The sequence below is a fragment of the Coccidioides posadasii genome, chromosome 1 (genome assembly GCF_018416015.2).
Source record: "Coccidioides posadasii str. Silveira chromosome 1, complete sequence".
Classification (NCBI taxonomy): Eukaryota; Fungi; Ascomycota; class Eurotiomycetes; order Onygenales; family Onygenaceae; genus Coccidioides; species Coccidioides posadasii.
In genome coordinates this window covers 472,401-500,106 of record NC_089407.1, presented here as the reverse complement: position 1 = coordinate 500,106, position 27,706 = coordinate 472,401, and the positions used below count along the sequence as shown (strand labels likewise).

The following is a 27,706-nucleotide window of genomic DNA, read 5'->3' as shown; positions in this document are numbered from 1 at the left end:
TTGCTCTCGCCTGGATGGTCGAACAAATCCGCTCATCAATGACTTACAGCACAAGTGACTGAGTCCTCCAAATGAATGGAGATACTATAATTTGGGCAAGGACTGGGTAACTGGCTTTGACAACTCAATCCTAAGGTCACTTCTTGCATTGGCAAGCGGATTGATGCTAGAAAAATTGAGGGAACCTAGTCTGAGCAAATCCGGCAATTTTGCCATTCAATGAGACCCAAAGCCGCTTCAACATCGCTACAGAGAATATATGGAATATGGATGAACATGGCATTGCTCTAGACTCCTGTCCAAATGCTAGGGTGCTTGCCAGAGCCGGGAGGAATAAGACCTACCTCAAAGCTCCAGAGAATCATGAGTGGGTGTCAATTGTGGAGGCCGTCAGCGCTGATGGTCAGTCTATCCAACCCCTAGCAGTGATTTTTTTAGGGCAAACACCCTCAACCCTCTTGTTTTAAAGCTGGAGAAGTGCCAGACTGGGTATATATCACTTCGGACAGTGGATGGACGTCAAATGGGACAGGGCTTAACTGGCTTAAAGAGATCTTTCTGCCAGGAACTGCTCCTAGCAATAGAGGGCATAGAATGCTGGTTACGGATGGTCATAGCAGTCATATAGCCATTGAATTTCTTTGGCTCTGCAAGCAGAATGATGTCCAGCTAGTCTTCTTGCCTTGTCATTCATCCCGTTTGCTGCAACCATTAGAGCTTGCTGTTCTTTTCGTCTATGAAAGCTCATTATCGCTCTGCTATTGCGGAATTGAGTTATCTAGATAATGCAGCTCCAGTCAAGAAGAAATGCTTTATCAAGGCTTATTCTCAGGCATGTATAAAGGCTTTAGAACCGTGAGTGATTAGAAATGGATGGAAAGCTGTTGGATTAGTCCCATGGAACACTATTAAAGGATTGGATCCTCTTAGATCCGAATGCAATGTCAAACAAGCCCCCAAAACAAACCTCTACATCCTAGGGTCCTAGACCCACCCGCCATATATATAATTTTTGGAGAAACTGGGTAGAGAGGGTAAATTTGATCGAGCCAAGAGAGCTTTCTTACAGAAGACTACCAAGCTGATTGGAGAACTGAATTCTCAACAAGCTGCTCAGCTGGCTGTTGTTCATAAGCTTAGCAGTCAAGCAGAAGCCTTTTGGCATTCGAAAATCAGGAAAAAGGTTCAATTGGATCCAGATTCCCAATTTGCCAACATTGAAAAGATCGGACAGGCTATGGAGGAGGCTGCGGCTTTACAGGCTAGATTACAGCAATGCCAGCCAGAAACTGAACCCTGAAAAAACAGAAGTAGCAGCAGCTTTAGAAGCTGGACTACAAGCACGCATAATAGAATGGTACGCCTACTAGAATTCATTGAGATATTATTGTTTTCTAGAAGGACGGTTGATTGCAATAGGGATAGCGAACTCTGTCTAGGGGCGCTATCTTATTTGCAACGCAGATTGATCAGACGTGAATTAACTGTTGGCACCAAAGAGACTGCTCTAACCATATGGGCAAACAAGGTTACGTTACTCGACATGGACTATAAGATGGCGCTTGCGAAGCTCCCTATTGCGAAGGGAGCTATATACGATTCTCACGCCAACGAGCACAATCTCGAGTGTATTTCTGATACTCAGAGCGAAGTCTTGCGAGAGATCTCCAAATGGGCTGTAGAGCCCGATACGAAGTCTGTTTATTGGTTTAATGGCATGGCTGGGACTGAAAAGTCAATAATATCATGGATACTATCATGTAGGTTTTCTGAGACTGGTGCCCTTGGGGCTACGTTCTTCTTTAAGGGGAGGGAAGGCGACCCTATTTCTACTCGCTGATATATGCGCTTTTAGCAGCAATAGCGGCCGCCAGCGCAGCTAATGAGACGCTCTGCAAAATATCAAAGATAGACACCTCGGCCGCAGCTTGCTGAACGAGCATATTTCGGAGCTCAACTGCAACAAGAGAGTCGATCCCATACTGTGCCGGCTTGTTGGCCAAGTCGATATCGTCGAGAGGGATCATGAAGATGTCTGAGATCTTCTCCGCAATAGCTGCGCCAACATGGTCGACAGCTTGTTCCAGTGACTTGGCCGTGGCGAGCTTGCTGGCGAGTGAGTTGGAGCTTCCTGTCGGGTTCGTTCCCCCTGCACCGTCGGTCTCAAGGGGCTTAAGGGCAGCAAACCGCATATCGCGCCCGAGCTGGGACTCGCCCTTGGCATCCCAATGGGAGCCTGGGCGAGAGTCTAGCCCGACCACAACCTGCGGATCATACGGATGGAGAATGGTGGTACCGAGTATCGAGAGGACCTGCTCCTCGTTGATGGGCGAGTAACCCACTCTCTGCAAGTGACCCAACACACCTGTATTGGCAGCGACGCCGATGCCCTTGACGGCTCCAAGATTGATAGAGACGCCAGGCAGACCTTGCGACACCCGCCAGCGAGCCAATGCATCTTGGTACGACCCTCCCGCAGCGTAGTTGGCCTGGCTGACATTACCGGCGACAGCAACAGCTGAAGAGAGCATCACGAAGAAGTCCAGAGAGTCTGTCTGCGCGAACTGGGTGTGTAGGTTCCATGTGCCATGGACTTTGGGGTGGATGGCGGTTTGGTAATCAACAAGCGTCATTCGCTCAAGGAGTGTATCCTGGGCAGTTATTAGTAACGACAGACGTATGCCTTCAACAGTTGTGCGACTTACCTTCAGAACCATTGCTCCTTGTATGACACCGCGAATAGGTGGTAGACCGTCTTCTTGACATTGGCGCAGCGAATCTGCAAGGCCACTTCCGCTTGAGACATTACAGCTCACAGCCTTGACCCGACAGCCCACCTGGCTGAGTTCGTCGACGAGCGCAGCAGCTTGCTCACTCCGGCCCGCACTCCTTGATAAGATGATGACATTCTTGGCCCCTTGATCGGCCATCCAACGCGCAATAGAGCAACCAATACCACCCACACCACCAACCAGGAGGTAGGACGCATCCGGCGAGAACTTTGGAGTCGGCGATTGTCGCAGCATCGGGACCATGACGTCTGATCCAATAGACAACACGGCTTTGCCGACGTGGCTCTCTGTCTGCAGATGACGGAACGCTTCTGAAACGTCCCTCATGGGGTAGGATGTGAGGGGATGGACCGGCGAAAGCTTGTGCTCTCCAACGAGCTGGGTGATTTCGACCATGGCGCGATGCAACTGACGCGGATTGTGTTGGGCCAGAGCAAGCAGCGAAAACGATGAGAAGGACGCAGGGTGATTGAAGGGCCGCATCGCCAGATAGCTATTGGCATCAAGGTCGCGTTGGCCGATTTCGACAAGATGACCAAACGGAGCGAGTACATTGAAACTCTCTTGGAGAAGTGATCCAGATAGGGAGTTAAGGACAACGTCGATGCCCCGGCCATGGGTAGCGCTAAGCACGCCTGCCCCAAACGACGTATCTCGACTGCTGAAGAGGTGATCTTCCGGGATACCATATCTGTGTATCATCAACTCGCGTTTCTCAGGAGTCCCGACAGTAACAAAGACCTCCGCGCCTACATGACGCGCTATCATGATAGCCGCCTGTCCCACACTTCCTGCAGCCGCATGGATGAGAACCGTCTGCTCGCGCTGCAGGTGCGCAAGGCCTGTAAGGCAGATATACGCGGTACAGTAAGCCATAGGGAGAGAAGCAGCCTCCTCAAAGCTAAGGCCCGGAAGCATCTGCATGATACTTGTCCAGGGCGTGCGCGCGATGCTGCCAAACTGTCCGCGCGGCAGGAGACCGAAGACGTTATCACCGATGGTATAGCCTTGCGCGGCGGCTTCAGTGCCCACACGGGTGATGATGCCAGCGCACTCGAGCCCCATGGACTCGTCCCGTAGCTGGCCGGTGGCGACCATGACATCGCGCGCGTTGATGCCGTAGGCACGAGGCTCGATCTCGACCATTTCAGGAGACAGCTCACAGGTATCGGAAAGGGACGCATCTTCCGTAAAAGAGAGAGTGTCAAGCCTGCCGGGAACACCAACCTGCAAGCTCAAAGCTCGGTCTGCTTGGCGTAGCGGCACCAGTGTGACGGCGTCGGTGGCTGCAGCATCGGCGGGTGAGACAAGACGATTACGGGACGTATCGTTGAGGACACGGGGTATCTTAAACACGCCGTCTCGCATGGCGTACTCAAACTCGCCCAGTGAGGAACCGTCGAAACCCACTTTCAAGACTTGCACGATTGCTTGGACGTCATCCTCCGACCAGGGAGATGCAGAGGGGTCGAGATCCAGTGTGACATACGACCGACCAAGATACTCGCTCCTTGCGGCGCGAAGGAATCCTGCCGCAAGACCGAGGTCTGGCTTTTCACAGTCGACGGAGCCGCCACGCGTCACCCAAAGCAGGCCTTTGCACTTGGTGGTCATAGCTTTAATGGCTTCAAAGACCGTGGCGTCCATGTCCCGGAGCATGGGCTGGTTGATTTCGCCCAGGAAGACGCAGATCTTTCCAGTATATAATGCTGCCGAAGCAGACTCGAGAACGTATACGTCGGGCAGAGGGGAAGGAGCCGTGTCAGGCTCCAATGTGGAGATGAAATGCCGCAGGCCCTCAAGCCATTGTGGTGGAGGACCGCCTGTCTTGTTACTGGTGACGAGGATGATATCGTCGGAGCGAGGCGGCCGGGCCGAATCAATCGGCGGCACTACTGATATAATCGCGCTGGATACGGCAACGTCGACGCCACTAAAGCCCGCATCTTTGAGAAGCTGATCCCACGAGACAACCTCCAAGGATGGATTTGGATCATTACCCTTGGCATCCCACCACTCGGGGAGGAGACGAAGCACAAGCTGTCTATCGAGCTCGTAGCGAGGCGCCTGGACCATCAACAGCTTACCACCCGGCTTTATGAGGGCCTGCACGTTTGCCAAAGTTTGGGTCGACGGTTGCACGATCCCAGATGCAATCACAACGTCGTAGTTGCCCAGCTCGAATCCCTGCGAGGATGGCTCTTTGGCAACGTCGAGCGTGTCGAACATAAGGATATCACCCCACGCGGCTAGCTCCTGTTCGGCGTGCTTAAAGTCATCATCCGAGGCGTTGGTAAAGTGATACAAAGAGCCAAGCGGACCTAGTGCTTCTAGCATGGCGCGTGTCGTGACGTCTAGTCGGGCGCCAATCTCGAGGACCCGTGCACGAGGCTGCTTGTGTACGATTTGGCGGAGCAGTGCGGCTCCTTGCGAAACGCCATCATCGTGGTTTGAGGACCACTTCTCGAGGAGGCCACCTTCGTCCATGAGATCTTGGGGCGCCCTCTGGCTGCGGAGGATGGCCGCTAGACATGGGCCCACGCGGCACAACATCTCGCCCCTGGGGCTCGCTTCTGCCACGCGCTGGGTGAGAAGTGCTCGATCTGGCCGTATAGCATCTGGCGTGGCAAACTGCAGTTTGTCCTTCATCCAGGCGTAGAATGCGCGGTAATGGCCCTGAAGCTTATCCGCTTCGAGTGGAGAGATGTCGGCTAGAGCATCTTCCATAAAATAGAGGGAAAGTCTTCGGAGATTCTCATCTTCACCCGTGTGCAAGGCGACGCCTGAGTGAAGATTCAAACCAAGATCGCGCTCCCAAGCCACTCTGGCACAGAGTCCTCCTTGCGCAGACTGTGTCCCACTCCCACCCAGTGAGCGTAGTTGAAGCCCATGCACCTCAACCACAGGTCTGTCTTGGTCAACAAGTACAACTCCCGCCCTTATGCCTTGTACATCTGCATAGTCGAGTTTCGTGTGACATTGGAACGCCTGGCCTGCCTCACGGTTGATTTTACTCGAGACCCAGAGTCTTTCGATTGACTGGAAAACTCGAGGGCTCTCTTGGTGGAAAGCAGCGCCGGGAAGAGGGGTAAAGGCGGCTTGCGCGACGGCGTCGAGCGTGGCAGGGTGGATGATGTGGTTGCGAGGTAGGTCGTTGGGCACAGATGTATCAGGCACAGTGATGGTGCTTGTTGATCGAAGCTCTTTCTTCGACTGGCGGATGTCGCTAATGTTCCTGAACGTCAGACCGTACTTGATGCCGAGAGATTCCAGGGTACTCCACATATCAATGGCATCGATCAGTCGTGCATGTTGTATTTCTTGGTCCAAAGAGGAGACGCCGTTTTGAACGTTGTCGAACTCAACCATAACAAGACCCTGTGCATGTCGCATCCATCTGTTCTCTGGAGTGATGGAAAGGACCTCGAACTCCTTCCAGCCTCGCAAGCCAACGGCCTTGTCACTGACCGGACGGAGAGCCGTTTGAATTTCAATGCCTTCAGCGGTATCTGGAATGACGAGTGCCTGCTGCACGCTCATGTCTCGAATCCGGTAACCAGATATCTCACGGCCCTCCTGTTCTTCGGCGATGGCCAGCTGTTGCGTGGCGGCCTCGATAGCCAAGCAGATAAACCCACAGCCGGGATAGAGCATCTTGGACTGGATGACGTGGTCTTGAACCCAAGGTGACTCGGTAGCACGCAGGATGTGTCTCCACACCGGTGCTTCAGGGTTGGTTCCCGGGACCAGCGAGCCGAGGAGCTCATGTGGACGATGATCCCTCTGGCGAAGGCCCAGATTGAACCGCGGTTCAAGCCAGTGTCTTGTTTGATGGTTCCAGGGATACGACGGGAGGTCGGTCAAGACGCGCACGTCCTGGCTCCTCCCTTGGGGGAAGTTGACGGCTTCGATGTCGAGCGGATAGCCTTCCCTGAGCAAGTTCGACGCAAGTGTCTGGAGGCACTCGACCGCGTGAGCGTGCCGCACGAGACTACCATAGTACGGCAGCCGGATTCCCTCAAAGTCCTCCAGGGTGAGAATCTCCTGAATGGGGCCTCCGAGAGCGGTGTGTGGGCCAATCTCGACAATGATATCGACGCTTTGGCTAGCTGCGTCGGCAGACAAGTCGCCATGGACCATCTCGATGAATGCGTCAACGAACTGGACGGGCTGCATTAGACTGCCGACCCAGTGTTCCGGGTCGGCGATTGCTCCGGTGCTGGTCATGCGGTAGCCAGTGACGGGGGATGCAAAAGCGATGGGCCCTAGACACTTAGTCTTTGGTTCTTCCTTCGGCATCTTGCGGAGCGCCTGGCGGTAGTCCTCCGCAACGGGCTCCATGTGGTGGGAGTGGTACGCAGTGTCTACTCGAAGCCGGCGAGCAAACAGGCCCTCAGCTTTGAGCAACGTCTCGAGTTCCTCGATCGCCGCAATGTCGCCCGCCACCGTCGTGCTAGACGGGCTGTTGATGCAGGCCACCACAGCTCGAGCATCGCAAGTCAGCCGCTCTAGATATTTTTCCACGTCCCCATGACCAAGGCCAACCGCCAGCATGCCGCCCTTGATAGGCCCATCCAGGGTCATTTCGGCGGCTAGTCTGCTCCTATAGTACGCGATCCCCATGGCGAGGCGGAGGCTGATAGCGCCTACCGTATATGCTGCGGCAATCTCTCCGCTGGAGTGGCTTGTCACAGCTGACGGGGTAACTCCCCAGGTCTCCAATAACCGGACCAGCGAGATCTGCACCGCGGCACAGATGGGGATGCTGAAGGCCGTCTGGTTGACCTTGCTTGTTTTGGCATCACGGCCAAGCTCCTCCATTAGCGACCAGTCGGCGCCAAGGTCTCGCAGAAAGCCATCGGCTTCCTCGAGAGACGCTTTGAACACAGGGTAGGTTGTGATCAATTCTCTACCCATGGCGTACCATTGCGCCCCTTGGCCGGTGAAGACCATGCCGATACGTGGGCGTTGGGAGGGGCGCGACGGTCTAAACTTGGGCGTTTCCAGTATCTTAGCGACGCCGTCAAGACCTTGAGTTATGGGGACGGGGTACGCCGCCACCCAGGGGAACATGGTGCGACGCTGGCCCAAAGTGTAGGCCAAGCTCTGAAGAAGAGTCTCAGTGTCCTGTGGACCATGTTGTTCCTTCTGACGAAGGAAGTCCGCGAGTCTGGCGACCATGTTCTCGTGCGCATGCTCGTCTTTGGCGCTGACGAGCAGAAGCTTATACTTGTCGCCAGCGGTCCCAGCGGCATGGGCGCCAACACCGTTGGTGTTTCCATTAACCTCGCCATTGACGTTCCCATTGACAGAGCGGTTCTGTGAGCATCCGTTGGCATCTTCCATAATGATGTGGGCGTTGGAGCCTCCGTAGCCGAAATTGTTCACCGACGCTCGCATCTTCTGGCCAGGAGCCACTGGCCACTTCTCCAACTCGGTAACCACCTTGAGTCGCCAGTCATCCAAGGCCAGCTGCGGATTGGGCTTCTCGAAGTTGATCGAGGGTGGAAGCACGCCTTTCTCCATAGCCAGCACGACCTTAATAACACTAGCCAGTCCGCTCGTAGCCTCGGTATGGCCAATGTTCGTCTTGACGGAGCCAATGCGTAGCGCCTCCTCCTCCCTCCGTCTATGACTCTGAAAGACGGACGCGATAGCACCCGCCTCGATTGGATCACCAGTGGCAGTACCCGTGCCGTGGGCCTCAAAGTACTGCGTCTGGAGCGGTTCAAGGCCAGCTTTGGCATAGCAGCCTCGCATGAGAGCTTCTTGAGCTGCCTGGCTGGGCGACGTGAGGCTTTCAGTTTTGCCATCTTGATTCAGGACCGACTCCCGGATGATGGCACGGATTGGGTCGCCGGCCGCGAGCGCATCCTCGAGGCGCTTGATAACGATGGTGGCCACACCCTCCCCGCGTCCGTAGCCGTTGGCACGTTCATCAAAGGCGAAGCATTTACCGTCAGGTGAGAGAAAGCTGAACGGGCGTTAGTGGCATCATGAAACCTGAGGAGAACATGCTTACCCGAAGGATCCCAAGGCTTTAAAATTGTCGGGGTTCAATAGCACATTGGCGCCGCCCACGATACTCATCTCACTCCCTCTGCTTCTTAAGTTCTCCACCGCTTGGTGAAGAGCCACAAGCGTCGTTGAGCATCCAGTATCAATCGTCATGCTGGCCCCTCGAAGGTCAAAAAAGTGGGATATGCGGTTGGATGCCATGGCAGAGCCAATGCCCGTGATAAAGGATCTCGGCAGGTTATCCTCATCACGGATCAAGGCATCCCTGTAGTCATGAAAGAATGTGCCAGCAAAGACAGAGGTGTTGGATCCTGCAACTTGTGATAGTGGAAGGCCGGCTTTGCATGATAGCCACGTTAGCAAGTGATCAGGAAAGGAGGAAGTTAAGACAGAAGCTCTGTGACTTGAAAGTTAAAAGAAGAGGGCGGCGGGGAAGCGCACCATTCTCTAGTGCCTCGTAGACCGACTCTAGTTGAAGCCGGAATTGAGGATCTAACGTCTATACACATCTCGTTTCAGTCAGATTTCACTTTGGGGGGTTGCTGAGATCGTGCTCTTACTGAGGCAGTCTCTGCAGAAAAGTTAAAGAAGGCAGCGTCAAATAGCGCTAGATCCTCCTCCAAAAAGTGCCCGCCGCGGATGTGTGACTACGCCATCCATTAGCCTTGAGAGACTGTTTGAGGGACTCATGAGGCACTTACAGTGCTCAGCTTCTCGCGGCTTGGATGATAGGCCCCCTTGGGATTGAATCGTGACGACGGAATCTCGCTCCATGCACTCCGTCCTTCTTCGAGCAACGTCCAAAGTTTTGCTGGACTTGTTGCATCCCCTGCAAACTTGCAACTCAGTCCGATTATGGCAATTGGCTCGCTCCCCATGTTGGAAGAAGTTGACAAAGAAATTGGCATGTAAGTGAAGGCATAGGTCCTTTATCCTCGGATGGTTTTTTTTTTATAGTATGTTCGTCTCTTCTATAACTACTGGAGCTGTCAGCGAGTGTGCATGTCGGCTTGGTACGTCAATTGCAGTTTGGCTATAGGCATTCAGGCCAGCTCAGGGGGACGCACCTACAGTACAAATCGCTAACTAATTAGCTACTGCGCTGCCAAGCTGGGACCAGATTTCTGAGACAAGAGTTACAGCGGCTTTCTCGGAGCTTTTGCGGAGGATTATGTAGCCCCTCTATCAGCCGTCAAGCACATTCCTGCACCAGCTACGGAGTACTCCGTAGATATCCCAGCTCAGCTCCCCTCCCGCCAATGATCTACAGGCTCACAAACATGCATTTCTGTAGACCACGAAAACTGAGTTGCAGGGCAGAAAGATAAGCCAGGTAGTCAAGAAATAAACATGGGATATTCTACTTACATGATCAGCTAACTTGGAGCCGAAACTGGACCAGGATCCTGGCACCAACGCCAACACCAACAAGTAAGCAGATGCGCTGCTGCACAATGGGCTCTCATCCCGTGCTGTCATGAGCACATTACTGCTCTCTTGACCAGGCATCTCAGCTCAGTTCAGTTCTCTCTCTCTTCCCCTGTCCCGGCCCTCACTCTCCACAACCTACATCCTCATGAATACGGAAGTACACACTTTTACGGATCACAAAATCTTGGCTACAGAGCTGAAAGTTGAGTCAACTAATCAACAATGAATACAGAACATCCTACACCTCAGCTAACTCAGAGCTGAAATGAACCAGAATCCTGGCACAAACCGCATTCAGTGTTCTTAATTGGTCAACGCATCTTGCAAGAGACTCATGCAAGTGCTTGCGGTAGTACTTGGTGGGGGGTGTTTCCACCGATCTCTGATGTTGCGCAGCTTTTTGCAAAGATCCTCATACGAATCCCCTGCCCCTGTTGGTACTGCTCCATGGTGAACGACACTAATTTTCATGATCCTGTATACCTGCAGCGTGCAAACATGTGGTGATAGGGAATGCTACTCTGCAGGACGCGGCCAAAAGTTCTTCGGTATTTTTTACCCAACATGTCAGGTTACAAGAGAAATCGCCGAAGCATGTGCTGTAAACAGCATAGAAGACAAGCACACTGTACACAAACAAGCCCCCTTACACCGCTCCCGCTGTCCGCTGCTCAAACTCCAACCGGATCTGGTCAACCATGCCATCGACATCAAAGTCCCATACCTTGCTAGTTCGCTGCTCGGCCTCTACCTTAAACCGTTGGCCGTCATTTCCAGCGGAAGGATCCCGCCACTGGAATATGACTCCCATCTCTCGCGAGCTCTGCACCAACCACTGTGACCTTTCCAGGCGCACCGCGCTGAATGCCTGCAGCGCTGCCGGGATAGACGCGGCGCCTGTCGAAGTTTCACTGACAAGCTGCATCGCGGACGCCATCGCCAGGGCATCTTCAATGCCCATTGCTCCGCCAGCGCCGAGGAACGGCGTGCTGGCATGAGCAGCGTCACCGGCGATGGCGACACGGCCGCTGGCGTACGTTGGTGCAGGGTGATCAGCCATGTCGAAGATGCCCCACTTCATGAGCTTCTCAGGGAACTTGGCAATGAGATCGCGGATAGGCGGGCTCCAGTCCTTGAAGATTTTGGCCACTTCGTCGTGGGTTGCGGGTGCTACCATCTTCTGACCGTGAGGCCATGGTTCTGGAGTGTAGATGACCGTCGTCATGTTCAGAACCGTCTCTGTCCCATTCAACATCTTCCAATGCAACTGTCAGTAAAACCGGTGGGACGACATGGGGGAGGGGGGCGTTGAATGGACGACTTACAGGATACGAAGGCACGTAGGCATTTGGGCCAATATGGATGCAAAAATCGCTCCCCCCCTTGGCATCGCCCAGGACCTCCATAGCTTCGGAGATGGGGAGCACGGCCCGGTAGCCTACCTGATGGGTGAAACTGGCGTGCGCCGCCGGGTTGTCATCGCCCAAAAGGAGTCGACGAGTCCGTGAATGAATGCCATCACAGCCGAGTACTTTTTTTTTTTCGGGCAGAGTCAGTGCTAGGCAGTTATTTGGTGAGGAGCGTACGACCGGAAACTCACAAGCATCTGCTTCGGCGGTGGTTCCATCTGTAAACCGCAAGAGAACGTGTTGGCGGCTCGGATCGTCTACATAACTCTCGAGTTCCTTACTGAAACGGGTCGAACCCGCAGGCAGAAGAGCCACCAGCTCGCGGAGGAAATGAGACCTCATGCAGCACCAGTAGTCCGTCCCCGGAGTATCAAGCAGGAAATGTCGAGCCTCAGCGCTGTGGGCCGCCTCACTGGTCCGGGGATGGAAGCCGTCCCAGAAGCTGAAATGACTGGCTCTGGCGACTCGACCGAGCGCGCCGAGGACATGCGGGTGCAGTCGCTGCATGCTGCTCCGCGCGACGCTGGTCAGGGCGACGCCGGCGCCAATCTCATGCCAGTCAGAGGCGCGTTCATAGATGGTAAAGGGAATACCGCGGTGTGAGAGGCCGAGGCCAAGCATAACGCCAATCAGGCCACCGCCGACGATAGCAACGCTGGGGGCTTTCCCAGCCCTGGGGATGGAAGTCGGGGGCACGTTCGAGTGAGGCATGGCTAGGGATTGCAGGCACCGGATGATCGAGGGAGTGGTATCAGAATCTACGACAATGACAACCAACCTTGAAAATGATGCCTGGCTGGTGTCAATTTGGTTCATATACTATCAACGTACGTGGCCCAGTGGCTCATCACGCTACTATGTAGTTACCCGGATGCTAAGAACATAAACTCATCCGCCCGAGCCACGGAGCTACCTGATGGTCCGCATAGTGTGTGCCTTTTGTCGATTGCCTATACATACTTCTAAAAGCACCAGAGTATGACGCATAGAGACGACCCGCCGCCCTTTGCGTTCGCTGCAAGGAATGGTTGAGTTTAAAATGCGTTTATCGTCCCCCTGTCAGATCCATGTACGGCAACAATGGACTCGACGGGACACGAGCGGCTGAAATCAGCAAAAAAGTTGGTGCATGTTATGCAGTTGCGGGAGGGTGGGCTGAAACCAAAAAAACCACAAGGATCAATGGCTCAACGGAGCAAATTCGTCGCGCCGGAGAGTTATTTCGGACAATATTGTCTTATGCCTCGGATCCGTCGCTGGAGGTAGTAAGGAGTGACAGGAAAAGCTCGTTCACGAGAGAATAGTTAAAGGTGACCCAGATATCCAGTGATGTATAACAAATTGACTCCGGAGTCTCCGCGCCGCATTTCTGTTTCGAAAACCTAATTTCGAATGCAAGGCCCTCGTTGCTTTGTGCACATCTATCTGGGCTTTTCCTCCATGGTTATTCCAAGTGTGTTTGTCGTATCTTTGTGCTTTTTTGCTTGTGCCGTACTGACCATGCGGTTAGTTCCACACAAACCCCCCGGTCTGTCGTTTTAGATCCAGAATAAATAATAATTCTTGCATCTGTTTCGTTTCCACCGCTGGGACGAAGCAAGTTGTGGAAGCAAATCAGCGCGAGAGATCGACATCGCATAGTTAAATTTGGCTGCAAGGGCCTTTTCTTTTTTTTTTTTTTTTTTCCTTCTTTTTTTTCGGCAGAAACTCCGATTTTACTTTGAACAGAAAAACATGGCGACCACAAGCCGATCGTTGTTGATATTCGGATCACAAATCGCTTACAGCGAGAAGGCAGTAAATGACATCAAAACAACGTTGCAGAACAAGCTGTCTCGTCAATGGGTGCTTGACACAGTGGCGGGATTGCCAAAGTATTGGGATGCCTTGGCCGAAGGACTCCCCAAGGTCACAGACACCATCGGTTCGCAGGGAAGACAGCTCCTGGAGGACCTCGGCCCATGGCTCGAGAGCAATGGATCCAAAACCCTAGGCGTGCAAGGCGATGCACTGCCGGGCGTGGTGTTTGTGCCGTTGATCGTGCTCGAACAGCTCACCGAGTACCGTCGGTATCTGCGGGCCAGCAGCACCAACAACGACGACGGCGGCAAGTCTGATCCTCAAGCAGCTCTGGTCGCCAGCAAGACGCCCGCACTCGGGTTCTGTATGGGCCTGCTGGGCGCGTATGGCGTCGCAAGCGCGCACGATCTGGAAGAGCTCGATCGGTACGGCGCCGTAGCGGTGCGTCTGGCCATGCTTGCAGGCGCCCTGAGTGACGCTCAGGACACATGGAACCCGCACAGAACGTACGCAGTGGCGTGGACAAATGTGAAGCAACAGCAGGACCTGCGGCGTATCGTCGACAGCATCTCCCCTGAAGCCTACATCTCGCTGCTCTTCGACGAGGCGCGAGCCACGGTCACGGTCACGAAACGGGCCGCAGCGAGGTTCGTCAGAAAGGCTCGTGCCGCCGGAGTCGTCCTCTCCGACACGGGCTTTCGCGGCGAGCTGCACAGCCCAAAGGCCCAGTCCAAGGAACAAATCCAAGACCTCGTCGCCTTCTGCGACGACAGGCACGATCTTCAGTTTGCAAAGACGGATCACCTGGCGTTGACGACCTTCACCAACGCCGGGGACGGCAGGCCTCTTGCACCCGGTGTTGATGGCTCTCTCCACGGGCATGCTCTGGAGACCTTGTTCGCGCGGCAGTGCGACTGGTACGGCACGTTTGCGGCCGTAAAGGCAGCGTATCTCAACGACAGCGAGACATCAGTGACGACAACCTTCGGCCCCGATCGATGTCTGCCGCCGACTCTCGTGCGCAACATGGGATCCAGAGCGGTGCACTTCGCCGACGTTCGCGAACGGCCCAGCAGCCCGGACCACAACAACAACAGCAACAACCACAACCACAACCCCGTGAGCGACGACGCCATCGCCATCGTCGGCATGTCCATCAAAGTCGCGGGCGCCGACGACCTCGACGAGTTCTCCCAGCTCCTCCGCAAGGGCACCTCGCAGCACGAGAAGGTGACGCGGGAACGCTTAAACTTCGACTCGCTCTTCCGCGAGCCCGACACCCGCGATTACTTCTGCAACTTCGTGCGCGACGTCGACGCTTTCGACCACAGATTCTTCAAGCGCAGCCCGCGCGAGTCGGCCGCCATGGATCCCCAGCATCGCCTGCTTCTTCAAGCGGCGTACCAGACCGTCGAGCAGGCCGGCATCTTCACCGAGGCCACGCGGGCCGGGCAAGAGGACAGAGACCGGAGCCACGTCGGTGTGTACATCGGCTCGCCGTCGGTCGACTACGAGCACAACGTGTCCACACACCCCCTCAACGCCCTCATGGCCACGGGCAACTTGCAGAGCTACCTTCCCGGGCGCGTGGCAAACCATTTTGGCTGGACCGGGCCGGCCATCGCCTTCGACACGGCATGTTCGTCGTCGGCCGTCGCCATCCACACCGCCTGCAACAGTCTCCGTAACGGCGAGTGCTACGCGGCGCTGGCCGGCGGCGTCTGCATCCTGACCAACCCACACTGGTTCCAGAACCTGACGGCAGCGAGTTTCCTGAGTCCCACAGGCCAGTGCAAGCCGTTCGACGAGAAAGGGGACGGCTACTGCCGCGCCGAGGGCATCGCCTGCGTCCTCCTCAAGCGCATGGCGGACGCGCGAGCCGACGGCAACCCGATCCTCGGCCAGCTGGCCAGCTCGGCCGTGTACCAGAACCAGAACCACACGCCCATCTTCGTGCCCAACTCGCCGTCGCTGGCGCAGCTGTTCGGGGATGTCATCAAGAAGGCACACGTGTCGCCCCGCGACATCGCGCTCGTCGAAGCCCACGGCACAGGCACGGCCGTGGGCGACCCGGCTGAGTGGGCGGCGCTGCGCAAGGCAGTCGGAGGCCCGATCCGGCCGCAGCCATTGCCGGTGGGCTCGGTCAAGGGACATATCGGGCACACCGAGGGGACGTCGGGCGTGATCTCACTCATCAAGGTGTTGATGATGATGCACGAGGGATACATCCCGCCGCAGGCCAGCTTCAACAAGCTGAACGCCGCGATTAGAGCGGCGGCTGACTCGGACATGATGGAGATCGTGACCTCGCTTCGAAGCTGGGATAGCCGGAACAAGGTGGCGCTGATCAACAACTACGGTGCTTCGGGTTCCAACGCCGCCATGGTCGTGGCGGCTCCACCGACTCCCAACGAGCGGCAGGACGTGGCATCTATCAAGACGCTGGACGGACGGTTCCCCTTCTTCATCTCTGGGTCTGATGCACGCGCCGTCAAGGCATATGCCGCCAAGCTCGCCGCCCTCGTCGAGCGACGCCAGTCCAGGTCAGCGCTGGCCGACCTGTCCTTTAACATCAACCGGCAGAGCAACCCAGACCTGCCGCAGCGATTCCTCCTCCGCTGTCGCTCCGTGGACGAGCTCAGGGAGAGACTTGCAAGCGTCTCTGAACACGACATGACGGACACGCAGGCCGAACGACCTGTTGTGCTGTGCTTTGGCGGCCAGGTCTCGACTTTTGTCGGCCTCGACCGCAAGCTCTACGACAGCATCGCCGTCTTCCGCCACCATCTCGATGGGTGCGACGAGATCGTGCAAGCCGAGCTAGGTCTGCCGAGCATCTTCCCTGACATCTTCTCTCGCACACCCTTGGGCGACCCGGTACGACTGCAGGTGGCACTCTTCGCCATGCAGTATGCCAGCGCTCGAAGCTGGATCGACTGTGGACTGTCCGGCAAGGTTGTCAGCGTCGTCGGCCACAGCTTTGGCGAGCTCACGGCGCTGTGCATCTCTGGCGCGCTGAGCCTCAAGCATGCCCTTACCTTGGTCTCCCGCCGTGCACAGCTCGTGCGCGACGCCTGGGGTGACGAGAAGGGAAGCATGATGGCCGTTGAGGCCGACGAGTCGCTCGTCCAGGAGCTCCTAGAGCATGCAGGTCGACAACTTGATAACCCGGCTACTATAGCCTGCTACAATGGTCCCCGGAGCTTCACCTTGTCGGGATCCGTTGAGGCCATCGATGCCGTGGCCGAGGCCATCGCCAACAACAGCGACAAGTTCTCAGCCCTCAGGAGCAAGAGGCTCAATGTCACCAACGCCTTCCACTCGTCCCTCGTTGATCCGCTCCTCGACCGTCTCGAGCAGGTCGGCAGCGAGCTCGAGTTCCACGAGCCCTCAATTCCCCTGGAACGGGCCACCGAGACGGCCTTCACCGGCCCGCTGACCCCCAAGTTTGTCCCGGACCACATGCGCCAACCCGTCTTCTTCTCCCACGCGATGCAACGTCTCGCCAAGAAGCACCCGTCCGCCATCTTCCTCGAGGCAGGCTCGAGCTCGACCATCACCGTCATGGCGAGCCGTGCGCTTGCCGGACAGGCTAGCAAATCGCACCACTTTGAATCCGTCAGCGTGACGAATGAGAAGGGCCTCGACGGTCTCACCGATACCACCATCTCGCTCTGGAAGCAAGGGCTGCGAGTCGCCTTTTGGGCGCATCACACTCTGCAGACGAACGACTATACATACATCCTCTTGCCGCCGTACCAGTTCGAAAAGGCACGGCATTGGATGGACTTCAAGTCCGCGACCGACCTGGTGGCAGGCTTGACTCAAAAAGCAGCCGTGAGCGATCCCAAGACTATGCCGCTGTGGGAATTCGTCGGCTACCAGGGCAACGACACCAAGCACCCGCGCTTCCGCGTCAATTTGGTATCCGACAAGTTCAAGAAACTCGTTTCTGGTCACGTCTTCGCCCACACGGCGCCCGTGCTATCCGGAACGGTCCAGTCCGACATGGCGGTCGAGGCCCTGCTCAGCATTCATCCAGACTGGAAGAAACAGGGCATGATACCCACGATGCTCGAGGCCAACATCCCCACGCCCATCTGCGTTGACTCGTCCCGAAAGGTCTGGATCGATTACGAGGCTCTCAATGCGGAGCACACCCTTTGGCAGCTGAACGTCTCGAGCACCAGCGCTGAAGGCACTCTGCCCAGAAGACATCTCCACGGACGCCTCCATATTCGATCGCCCAGCGACCCCGACTTTATCGCCCAGTTTGCGCGCTTTGAGCGTCTCGTCCCCTATGAGCTATGCGCCAAGCTGTTGGCCGAGGCGGGCGGACCCGACGTCGACGTCCTGCAGGGCCGTCAGGTGTACCGGGCCTTCTCCGAGTTCATCGAGTACTCGGATCAGTACAACGCCATGCACGCCGTTGTCGGCAAGAAGAACGAGTGCGCGGGCCGAGTGCACCGTCGACATGCCGGCGAGAGCTTTCTCGACATCGCCCTCCATGATTCGTTCAAGCAGGTCTCCGGTCTCTTCTTGAACTGCATGTCGGATGCGCAGCCCGGCGAAATACACATCGGAAGCGACGTTGAGCTCGTTATGCGGTCGCCACGGGGCATTCTGCAGCCAGGACAGACGCAGGATGTCTGGCATGTGTATGCGCGACACTCGCAGGTCTCGGCCAAGGTGTACATGGCAGATGCGTTCGTCTTCAATGCCGCCAATGGGGAGCTCGTCGAGGTTATACTGGGACTGCAGTATACGCGTATGAGCATCGAGTCGATGAAGAGGCTCTTGATGAACCTCACTAGGGATGAGTGGGCCTTGAACATGAGCACGAGCGGCGCGACTGTGGCAGCAGATCCCACACCCAGAAAGCCCCAGGGTGTCGTGGGGGGCAGCTCGAAGAAGCCGCAGGAGAAGCAGAAGGCGGCCAAGAAAGCATCGTCGTCCCAATCACCAAAGTCCGACCTCACAATGGAGGTCAAGAAAGTGCTCGCGAGCGTCGTGGGCGCAGAGGTCGATGCCATTACTCTTGATTCAGAAGCCGCCGACATTGGCATTGACTCATTGATGGGCATCGAGCTGCTTCGCGAGGTCAATTCGGCGTTCCACTGCAAGCTGGACCTGCCAGAGCTGCTAGCAGCCACTACCGTGGGCAATATCGTCACTCTGGTTGCAAGCGCCTTGTCTCAAGGCGCTGTAGAGATCGCGGATGATGACGATCATGATGATGATGCCGACGATGATGTGAGTGAGTCGAGCCTAGATGATAGTCGTCCCACCACGTCTACATCCGCCTCGGAGCTAGACAGTGCTACCTCGGGAGTCGATTCCCCTCCTATCAAGCACATACATTCCGAGGAGCAGACGAAGAGAGATGTTACGGCACGCGAGGCTGAGGCCGAGAGGTACGTGGCAGAATACACGGCGGGATGGACGCCTGCACAACCGTCGTATACAGGTGAAGCCATCGCAGGTTCGCATGATGCCGTCATCATCGTCACAGGCGCCACCGGAAGCCTCGGCGCACACGTCGTCGCCGCTCTCGCCTCGAATCCGTCGGTCAAGACGGTTGTCTGCCTCAACCGACACCGTCCCACGCCGGTGGAAACCCGCCAAGACGACGCTTTCTCCAGTCGCGGCATCGCACTTACACCGGAAGCCCGGTCCAAGTTGCGCATCCTGGCGACCGACTCGTCCCAGCCGCGGCTGGGTCTCGAGGCATCGGAATACCAGTGGCTCACGCAGCACGGCTCGCACATCGTGCACAGCGCGTGGCCCCTGAGCGGCTCACGGCCCATGTCCGCCTTTGCACCGCAGTTCCAGGTCATGCGGAACCTGCTTGACCTCGCTCGTGATATGGCCGTCCACCGTCGGGTCGGGTTCCAGATGGTCAGCTCCCTTAGTGTCGTTGGACATGCGAAGGAGCGACTCGTGCCGGAGGATCGTGTCCACATGGACTCTGTCTTGCCCCCAGGGTATGGCGAGGCCAAATGGGTGTGCGAGCGGATGCTCGACGAGACGCTACATAAGCACCCTGCGCTGTTCCGAGCCATGGCCGTGCGGCCCGCACAGATTGCAGGTTCCGCTACGAGCGGGGTCTGGAACTCAGTCGAGCAGATTCCCTTCATCGTCAAGTCGGCGCAGTCGCTGGGCGCCTGGCCCAACTTCCGCGGCACCGTGCGGTGGATCCCTGTCGACGCCGTAGCGGCGATCCTTGTCGATTTGTTATACATCGGGGACGACAAGACGGCGCCGGACCCGTGGCCCATCTATCACATCGACGACCCAGTCGGCCGGCCGTGGGAAGAGATATCGTCCGTCCTGGCTGACGCGCTAGACATTCCGGCGGGTCAGTTCATGCCGTTCAAAGAGTGGCTCGACACGGTTGCCCGCTCGTCCAAGCCGGAGACAGAGAACCCAGCCGGGAGATTGGTGGACTTTCTGGAACAGAATTTTGAGCGGTTGTCCTGCGGTGGGCTGGTTCTGGACACGACGAAGGCGCAGGAGCATTCTGCTGCTATGCGGGCGTTGGCGCCGGTGAGTGCCGAAGTAGCCAGGGGCTACATCAGGGCTTGGAAGGAGATGGGATTCCTCGCCTCGTGAAGAGCGGTCGTATAAACGAGATGGTTGCACAGCTGGCTTGATTATCTTTAAGCTAGTTGGAAAAAGTTCGTAGGGTTATATATATATTGGAGTTTGAAGAGGGTTTACTGGATTTGTCTGGAAAGAAAGGGTATCCCTAAGCATGTACTCCGTATAGAAGCTATAGAAACCGCAGACACCCAGCTGCATTTGGTGCTCAGGCTTGCTTGCTTCTAGTAGGAACTAGGACTAGGAGCTAGGCTCAAAGCCTGGGAGTAGAATCAGAGTCCAGTCAGCAGTATCAAGTTCCAGATCAGAGAGTCAGAAGAGTATCAAGTTGAGTTATATCAGAATGAAAAAAAAAAAAAAAAAAAAAAAAAAAAAAAAAAATAACAAGCAAACTTCCAAACTATTTTGTACTCCGTACGGAGCACTCTGTATTGTATGTATGTAATTGTATGTACTAAGTATCAATACTAACTAATCCTAAAAGGGCAGGTGGAAGGAGATATATCGGATTTAAGTTATTCCGTAGAAATTATGACAAATCTCTCACGTGAAACCCGCCCGAAAAAAACGACCTCAAATCATCGCCATCTCTTTGGAAGCGATATTCGGCGAGTCGCGATGGGAACATATTCGAGGCTTTAGTGGTTGGGGGGGCGCCTTTGTCCCGATGATAGTTGTCTCCACTCCAGTGTCTGATTTGCTCCCAGACCATGCAGCAACAGGAGATGTTTGCGGGATTCCTCCGTTCGAGGCGGGTCTCTCGGATCAAGTGCCCTAGAGTGGAATGTAGAAGGGGGGGTTGCAGGACTCAGGAGAGGAGTTCATGTTGATGATCATCGGGAAATTATAAATACAGCTTCGACGGTAGCCTTCTGCATGGCTGTGTTCCAGGAGGGCCTCAGTTTTTCTCTTCTTGGACAAGATTCGAGTCGATTCCCTAGAAATGCATGGCCCACTCCCATCTGATCTTCCCAGGTCCCGCGAAGGGTATCACTGGACTCCTCATGGTGGTGGTGGTTTCCAGCAAGGCCTTCCGACCCTTGCTGCGATTCGACCTGAGACGAACGTCGGTTCGCCCCGTCAAGTTTACGATGTCATCGTTGTCGGTGCTGGATACGCCGGTCTCACGGCTGCTCGCAATGCCGCCAGAGAAGGCCTGAATATTCTCCTCCTTGAAGCTCGCGATCGCATCGGTGGTCGCTCCTGGTCCTCCAATATCGATGGATATGCCTTTGAGCTGGGTGGAACCTGGATCCACTGGGCCCAGCCGCATACCTTTCGAGAAGTATACCACTACAACATGAAGGATGAACTCGAGATCTCCCAGGATTATACCAGGGGCGTTAATCATTTCCAACTCATCACTGCCGATGGAGTGAGGACCATGAGCCACCTCGCTGAGGTCCGCATTCGAACCTATCTGTCTACGCAAGCTTTACGCTGACTTGACTCCCCGTTTTTTTAGGATCAACTTTTGGAGAGTGCAGTTAAGAAGTTTGTCGACGTCGACGGCAATCTGGGTCGCACTGTGATGCCTTTCCCTCACACTCCGACTTATAACCCCGACATTGCGAAATGGGACAAACTTTCCATGGCGGACCGTATCGAGCAAATCAAAGACGACCTTACACCGGCTGAGAAAGCTGCACTGGAAGGATTTGCTTTGCTTTGCAGCGGTGGCACCCCCGAAAACACCGGATTTTATGATATTCTTCGCTGGTGGGCCCTCGGATTCTATACCTACCAGGGCGTTATCGACACATGTTCGACATTCAAATTTCACTGCGGCCAATCAGGATTTGCGAGACGGTTCTTTGACGAGGCTGTTGCCTCCAAGAAGGTCTCGTACATCTTTGGCTGCCCCATTACTTCCGTAAAGGATGACGGCAAAACTGTGCAGGTAACCGTGCAGAATGGTGACAAGTTCATCGCTTCGAGGCTTATCTGCACGATCCCTGTCAACGTTCTCGGGACCATCAAATTTGATCCTCCCTTGCCAGAAGCCAAGCAACAGGCAATCCAGGCTGGCCAGATCAACCAGTGCTCTAAAGTGCATGCTGAGGTTAGCGATCGGGACCTTCGCTCGTGGAGCGCCATCGCGCCCTACGGCAAGCTAATTAATGCCTTTGGAGACGGCACGACCCCTGCGGGCAATACACACATCGTCGCCTTTGGCGCAGATTTGAACCCACTTCACCCTGAAGACGATGTTGGGGCCACTAAAGCAGCATTCGATCACTTGGCATCTATGGACATCCAACGGCTCGTTTTTCACAACTGGGCTCGTGATGATTATTCCCGTGGAGCTTGGTGCATGTTCGCGCCCGGTGTTGGAACCACGTTCTTGGAGACTCTTCGTGAGCGACATGGTAACGTTCTTTTTGCAAACTCCGATTGGGCTACTGGATGGCGTGGATTCATCGATGGAGCCATCGAGGAGGGAGCCCGGGCTGCCCAGATGGTGCAGCAGGAGCTTGTCACTCCCTCACAGACGCAAACCAGGTTGTAGCGAAGATATGCCATCGGACTTCCCCCTTTAGGATCGTCCTTGATCCAAGTATGTATGGAGTATGCTGCAGCATGATTACAAAAATCCCATTCATTTAGAGAAACCCTCACCCCGAGCATTGAGCAATTGAGTTGAGATTGAAGTTTAAAGTTAGCGTGTACTCCGTACATAACCGCTAGTTAGTAGATCCCGAAGCCTGGATCTGGAATTCTTAGAATCCGGGGTAACGTCGTCTCTTCCGTCTCGCAGCCGAAATCACCCTGCGAGTCTACTGCTATGCCTCCGGTGATCCGTTATAAGTCCTATTGATCTATAGTATAGTTTGTAACTGGTTATTGTGCAGCAAAGGCCTGCGGGCAAGACCTTTGAAGATTTATCTCAGACGTTCACCATCTTCGGTCACCGCGCCCTAGCAACTCGGGCGGGGTAACTAACAGCAATAACCCACAAAGGCTCTACTCGCCAAATAATGCTTTGTTCTCTCTCTCTCTCTATATATATATATATATATGTGCCTCTCCTTCACCTGAACTTAACCCTCTTAGCCTAGTCATACTTTTCAGGTCGCGCGAAAATATGCAATATGCTAGCGTAGGAAGCATATCCCGCACCACCTCTAGAACCGAGCATTTCATTTAAGATTATTATCGCCGGCCTGCGAGATATATCGCTTAAATCCGCCCTCCAATAATGGGGAAACGCAAAGGTCAATGCTAGCTTCTGGTCCAAACACGGTTTTGTGTAAATTGCTGATTGCGGACTTAGGCTGTTTCGATTGCTCCCGGCGTCGCATCATATGCGACATGACAGAGCCACACTGTGTAAAGTGCGCAAAGAGAGGGATCGTCTGCTCCGGTATGGGAATTCGATATCGCTTTAGTCCAGGAATTGCGTCGCGAGGGAGGTTCAAGGATCGACAGATACCCGTTTTAGATGCCAGCGAGGCGCGTGACTCTGGAAATCGGGAAGCATTATCAAGACGGAGCGGATCCGTTTCGCTGGTGAATCCGAATTTTGTCCAAAAGACAACTCGTTCTCCGTCAACAGTCCAGGCGAAATTCGCATCGATAGGGCCGGTGGACCATAATGTTGCCTGCCACGAGAATGATGACGAGAGGTTAATGTATCTTCAGCGGCTACTACCGGAAATCCAGATTCTAGACGGGAGGACACACATGCTCTTTACTCACTGTAATTTCGTCGATGTCGCTGCTCAAGGCAGCATCAAAAGCCGTGTGCGCGTGTAAAATTGACATTTTCTCATAGTTTCGGCTTTCGTCGCTTCTGCCCTGGTTCCACTCGACAGCAAATTCAACGGTTATAGGCGTATCCTCCTCCCATTAGCACACGAAGATCCAGAGGTTAGGAGGGCGGTTTGCCTCGTCTCTGCGTTGCATCTCAGTTCAAAAGTTCCAGAATTACGGGAAGCAGCGAATGCAGCAAGATTAGCATCGATCTTTGGCCTTAAACGATTTGTCCGTGAGCATGATCGGAGTGAAGTTCTGAGCGTCTCAAATTGGGCTGTTATTATTTTACTACTAGCTGGGGAGATGATTCGAGGAGGTTCTGATTTTAGCTATCTCCTGAAAATGCTGATGTCCTTGGTTGAGGCGAGAGGATCGCATGACGCGGACTCAGACGTGCACTCGTTCTTGATACAGGAAACAAAGATGTAAGTCTTCGCTATTGGGCTTCTACGTGTAAATGCTGGTTTTAATGGCTCACCAGGATTGGACTGTTTGGTCGACCGTTTCTCGGAGAATCCGAAGGCATCCAGGCACTCAGCAGGGGGGTCGAATCCTACCGCGACTTCATTTCCCACGCCACCAGGTATGACGGGAATTGCTCGCATCAAATTAGCGTTTCATTACTTATCGCCGCTGTATCCTTTGCAACCGACATCTACCTCCGACGCGCACTCAGTCAGCCTGCTTTCCCAAGCTCGACTTACGACTGGGCATCCCATTACCATTACCCTTCTTCTACGCTTCCATCCTCTCCGTCCATAAGTCTACAGCATCTTATAAGCCTAGTGTCTGGAATCTACGCTCACACGCCCGGTTCTCATTCACTCGTATGGGTGTACTTCATCGGTGCAGCTGAGAGTAGCACTGAAGAAGATCGGAATTTCTTTACGACAAAGCTGGAAGAATTGTACAGGACTATCGGATTTGAGAATATTATGATTGGCGTAGGCAATTTGAAGGAGCTGTGGGCCAGCGGCGAGAGACAGGGGAAAGGAGGCGAGAGAATAAGGTGGACGGAAAGACTGCCACGGGTAGAGTCGTTGGTTATGTAAAAGGGGTAAGATGTGCACGGCCATAAACTCTAGGGAAATGACCAGCGTAGTGATGATGAGGTCGACGCATAATAGATATAACTACATGAGGTTATGTGTGTCACGCTCTGCCAAGAGCAGCTTCTTCCTTGCTAGTTAGCTACTTATATACTTAACTAACTGCACGGAGTACATCCCCCTAACCGGAGAAATTTCCAATCCCTGCGCCTACTTATCTTCAACTTCCCTCACCTCAAAGCTGAACATGCCATTTGACTTAACACTATTTTCATCCATCAACTTGCTAGCACCTTCTGCTCCTGTAACCGGCACTCTATACTCAAACCTCTTCCCTTCCGCGGGACGCTTGTCGTTTGGTAAAGAATAGGGGAATGGCAAGTACTCAGGTAGCAAATTTAGTTGGCGTAAGAGACAGGCCTGGTCCCACCAGATATGTTCGTGATATAGCCTATCGCCACGGATATTTACCACGGAGATCATGGGAAGACGGACGACCTGGCCAGTTGGTGGGAGGCCTGGGGCACTACAAAAAAGAAAATTAGCCCGCGACGACCAAGGTGCAGTCCAAGTAGTTAGCATTGAGGAGGCCACAAAGAGATAACCAATGGAAAGAAAGAAAGTGCATTACAGCCAATCAATCTGTTCATCATGGGTGAAACAGAAAATGAATTCATCAATGACACGGTCAATCCCCACTGTACGGCTGACCAGTTCAAGCCTCGTATCTTTTGGGTTGTTCCAGATGAAATGATAACGGTAGAACTTCGAGAGGCGGTCGCGGCCAATTCCACCGGTCATCTAGCATCTACCGTTAGTTCAAATGGCTCTCCATAACACCACTTCAGAGCACTCGCCGTCGGAATATGATTGACATATGGTTCTTGGACCATAGTCCCCATTGTCTTAGCAACGGATCGATCCCCGAATTCAAAATACGTATGTTCGTCCCATATAGCTTCAAGATCAAAAAGAGGGCCTCCAAGTTTTGATTTTAAGAATGTCAGCGAGCGAGTATGTGCAACCGCCGCTGAAGAAGGGAGAAAATCCTTGTGCTTGGGAATGACAAATTGCGGCGAGTTGGTCTCGGGATACTCGTGGACTTTCACATTTGCATCCAGCCCCGGGATTTGCTGCGCATCCTTCTTGGGAAAATGGACAAGCTGTGGATATCTAGTCAAAATGGGAGAGCCATATGTGACTATGCCACCAACTGGCAGGATATCTTGAGCCAAGCTGAACATCGAAACCTCATCGGAAGTTAAGAGGCCGGAATCATATACTATGCTCGAGTCAGTTCAGCCTGGAATTCAACCCGGTGGGTTGGGGGAGGGGAAAGCAACAAGAGTAAAAGGCATAGTTATTGGTACATACATATTAATCCAAAGGTATTATTGACATCGCACTCCTTCAAGGCTATCAGTTGGTCGACTGCCACCTTGACCGCGTTGCTGAGAACCGATCCATCCCGCTGAGTGGGCAGCTTAATTTCAACCACTGCATACCCCTCTTCTGCCCATTTCTGTCGTGGTGGCGGGTCCAATGTTTCTTCGCTATCATTGAGCTCTAGGCATTCGGAAGTGATGATGATTATTCCGGGGCCATTGCCACGGCGGGAGAGCGGGGGTTGTAGCGTGATGTTTGGGCTAATATCTCTTGGTGCTGCAGAGGGCAGCGGGACGGGCTCTTCATCAATGTCCATGACAGAGGGTTTCGAGAGGGGCTTGAAGCTGCTATTGGGATGCCGGACAGCACGCGAAATTCCTCTCGCGTTTGCGACTTGGGGCAGAAGTCCCGCTCAGCGATGGCCGCTGCGGGGGCCGCGGATATCGGCGCCGGAAGTTGGCGGCCCGCTCGCCGGCCCGCAGCACTAGCTCTGGGCGTGATCATGTGATTGCACAGGGGGGATTCAACGCCGCGAACTAATTGCCAGCTGGGCGAAACGGGGGAAAGGAGCGTGTGCGGATGTAAGTATGCCTGTTGATGTTATCAAACTTGGGGCTGACGAGTCAGTCGACTTCAGCCGGCCGGTCAGAAGCCCTATAGAGCACGACCCAACATATCATTGCGAATATCGTCTGGATAACTCTTCATTGCATTGATATTGCGGAGTATAATGTATTATGATCTACAGTGAATTTTGCAGTCCTTGCACACTGGGGCTCTGTCACTAACAACATCTGTACTTAGATAGTCAACTAATTACGGAGCACATTGCTGAGAAAACAAAGATTCCAACTCCTCAGCTACCCGACCAATACTATATAATATTTTCCCCCTACCTTTTATGTTACTGGGATACTCCGTACATCGAGGGCAAAATTCCTTGCATAGTGTGTTCAAGGGACTATGTTGGACTACGTACGCAAAAGAAGTACCTTTATAATGAGTGGAGCTTTATCTGCCTTGTGCTCTTTCAGCAACAGCTTGACCGGATTGTAGCTCTTGGCTTTGATGATACTTGTAGTTGGATAGTCGCAAAGCAATGCCAATTATCATCTACTCTATGATATCCTGATGTTTTTTAAACTTAATGCTCATTAACGCCTGCTAGCGCATTAGACCACTACTTGTCTACTGTAACTATATGATGGTTATATGCGTGTTAAGCATTATTAAAAACTTACATTTGTTGCCCGTGGGATAGTATTTGGAATAAGAGCAAATACAGATGCTATCTTTATTCCTTTTATGCTGCCCAGGATGATCTGGATTGTGTTAGAACAGAAATACAACCGTGGCACATCTTTTCTCAGGCATGCAGTCATGCAATCTCATGGATGGCGATACGAATGGTGCCATACCGCGCTCTCTCTCGAGATCTTCGAGATTAGACGAGAAAGGAATCCGG

General features: G+C 54.2%; 6 protein-coding genes across 6 annotated transcripts; 3 read left to right on the top strand and 3 right to left on the bottom strand.

The window, feature by feature from the left end:
• Positions 1–1,829: 1,829 nt before the first annotated feature.
• D8B26_000091 (Type I Iterative PKS) lies at positions 1,830–9,688 on the bottom strand (the record flags this gene model as incomplete). Its single annotated transcript, XM_003067694.2, has 6 exons — positions 1,830–2,651; positions 2,706–8,766; positions 8,815–9,148; positions 9,252–9,309; positions 9,371–9,457; positions 9,512–9,688. The coding sequence occupies 6 exons, from the start codon at positions 9,686–9,688 to the stop codon at positions 1,830–1,832; spliced, it is 7,539 nt and encodes a 2,512-aa protein (XP_003067740.2).
• Positions 9,689–10,887: 1,199 nt separating this feature from the next.
• Positions 10,888–12,361, bottom strand: D8B26_000090 (uncharacterized protein; the record flags this gene model as incomplete). The annotated part of the gene is made up of 3 exons (XM_003067695.2): positions 10,888–11,496; positions 11,567–11,772; positions 11,842–12,361. 3 exons carry the CDS (start codon positions 12,359–12,361, stop codon positions 10,888–10,890), a joined length of 1,335 nt encoding a protein of 444 aa, XP_003067741.1.
• Positions 12,362–13,384: 1,023 nt separating this feature from the next.
• D8B26_000089 (Type I Iterative PKS) lies at positions 13,385–20,062 on the top strand (the record flags this gene model as incomplete). Its single annotated transcript, XM_003067696.2, has 1 exon — positions 13,385–20,062. One exon carries the CDS (start codon positions 13,385–13,387, stop codon positions 20,060–20,062), a length of 6,678 nt encoding a protein of 2,225 aa, XP_003067742.2.
• A 594-nt stretch (positions 20,063–20,656) lies between these two features.
• On the top strand, positions 20,657–22,680 carry D8B26_000088 (uncharacterized protein). The gene is made up of 2 exons (XM_003067697.2): positions 20,657–21,452; positions 21,516–22,680. The coding sequence occupies exons 1-2, from the start codon at positions 20,994–20,996 to the stop codon at positions 22,557–22,559; spliced, it is 1,503 nt and encodes a 500-aa protein (XP_003067743.2). The 5' UTR covers positions 20,657–20,993; the 3' UTR covers positions 22,560–22,680.
• A 564-nt stretch (positions 22,681–23,244) lies between these two features.
• D8B26_000087 (uncharacterized protein) lies at positions 23,245–24,966 on the top strand. Its single transcript, XM_066123110.1, has 4 exons — positions 23,245–23,265; positions 23,325–23,750; positions 23,826–24,231; positions 24,288–24,966. Exons 1-4 carry the CDS (start codon positions 23,250–23,252, stop codon positions 24,856–24,858), a joined length of 1,419 nt encoding a protein of 472 aa, XP_065979182.1. The 5' UTR covers positions 23,245–23,249; the 3' UTR covers positions 24,859–24,966.
• D8B26_000086 (uncharacterized protein) lies at positions 24,718–26,557 on the bottom strand (the record flags this gene model as incomplete). Its single annotated transcript, XM_066123109.1, has 4 exons — positions 24,718–25,381; positions 25,487–25,656; positions 25,731–26,137; positions 26,230–26,557. The coding sequence occupies 4 exons, from the start codon at positions 26,555–26,557 to the stop codon at positions 25,066–25,068; spliced, it is 1,221 nt and encodes a 406-aa protein (XP_065979181.1). The 3' UTR covers positions 24,718–25,065.
• Positions 26,558–27,706: the final 1,149 nt, after the last annotated feature.

Bases quoted from the DNA above. Each gene is read 5' to 3' on its own strand.
- D8B26_000088 (XM_003067697.2), top strand. From the start codon at position 20,994: ATGCATGGCCCACTCCCATCTGATCTTCCCAGGTCCCGCGAAGGGTAT. The intron at 21,453-21,515 runs GTCCGCATTCGA...CCGTTTTTTTAG, and splicing joins CCATGAGCCACCTCGCTGAG to GATCAACTTTTGGAGAGTGC.
- D8B26_000087 (XM_066123110.1), top strand. The intron at 23,751-23,825 runs GTAATTTCGTCG...ATTTTCTCATAG, and splicing joins ACACATGCTCTTTACTCACT to TTTCGGCTTTCGTCGCTTCT. The intron at 24,232-24,287 runs GTAAGTCTTCGC...ATGGCTCACCAG, and splicing joins TTGATACAGGAAACAAAGAT to GATTGGACTGTTTGGTCGAC.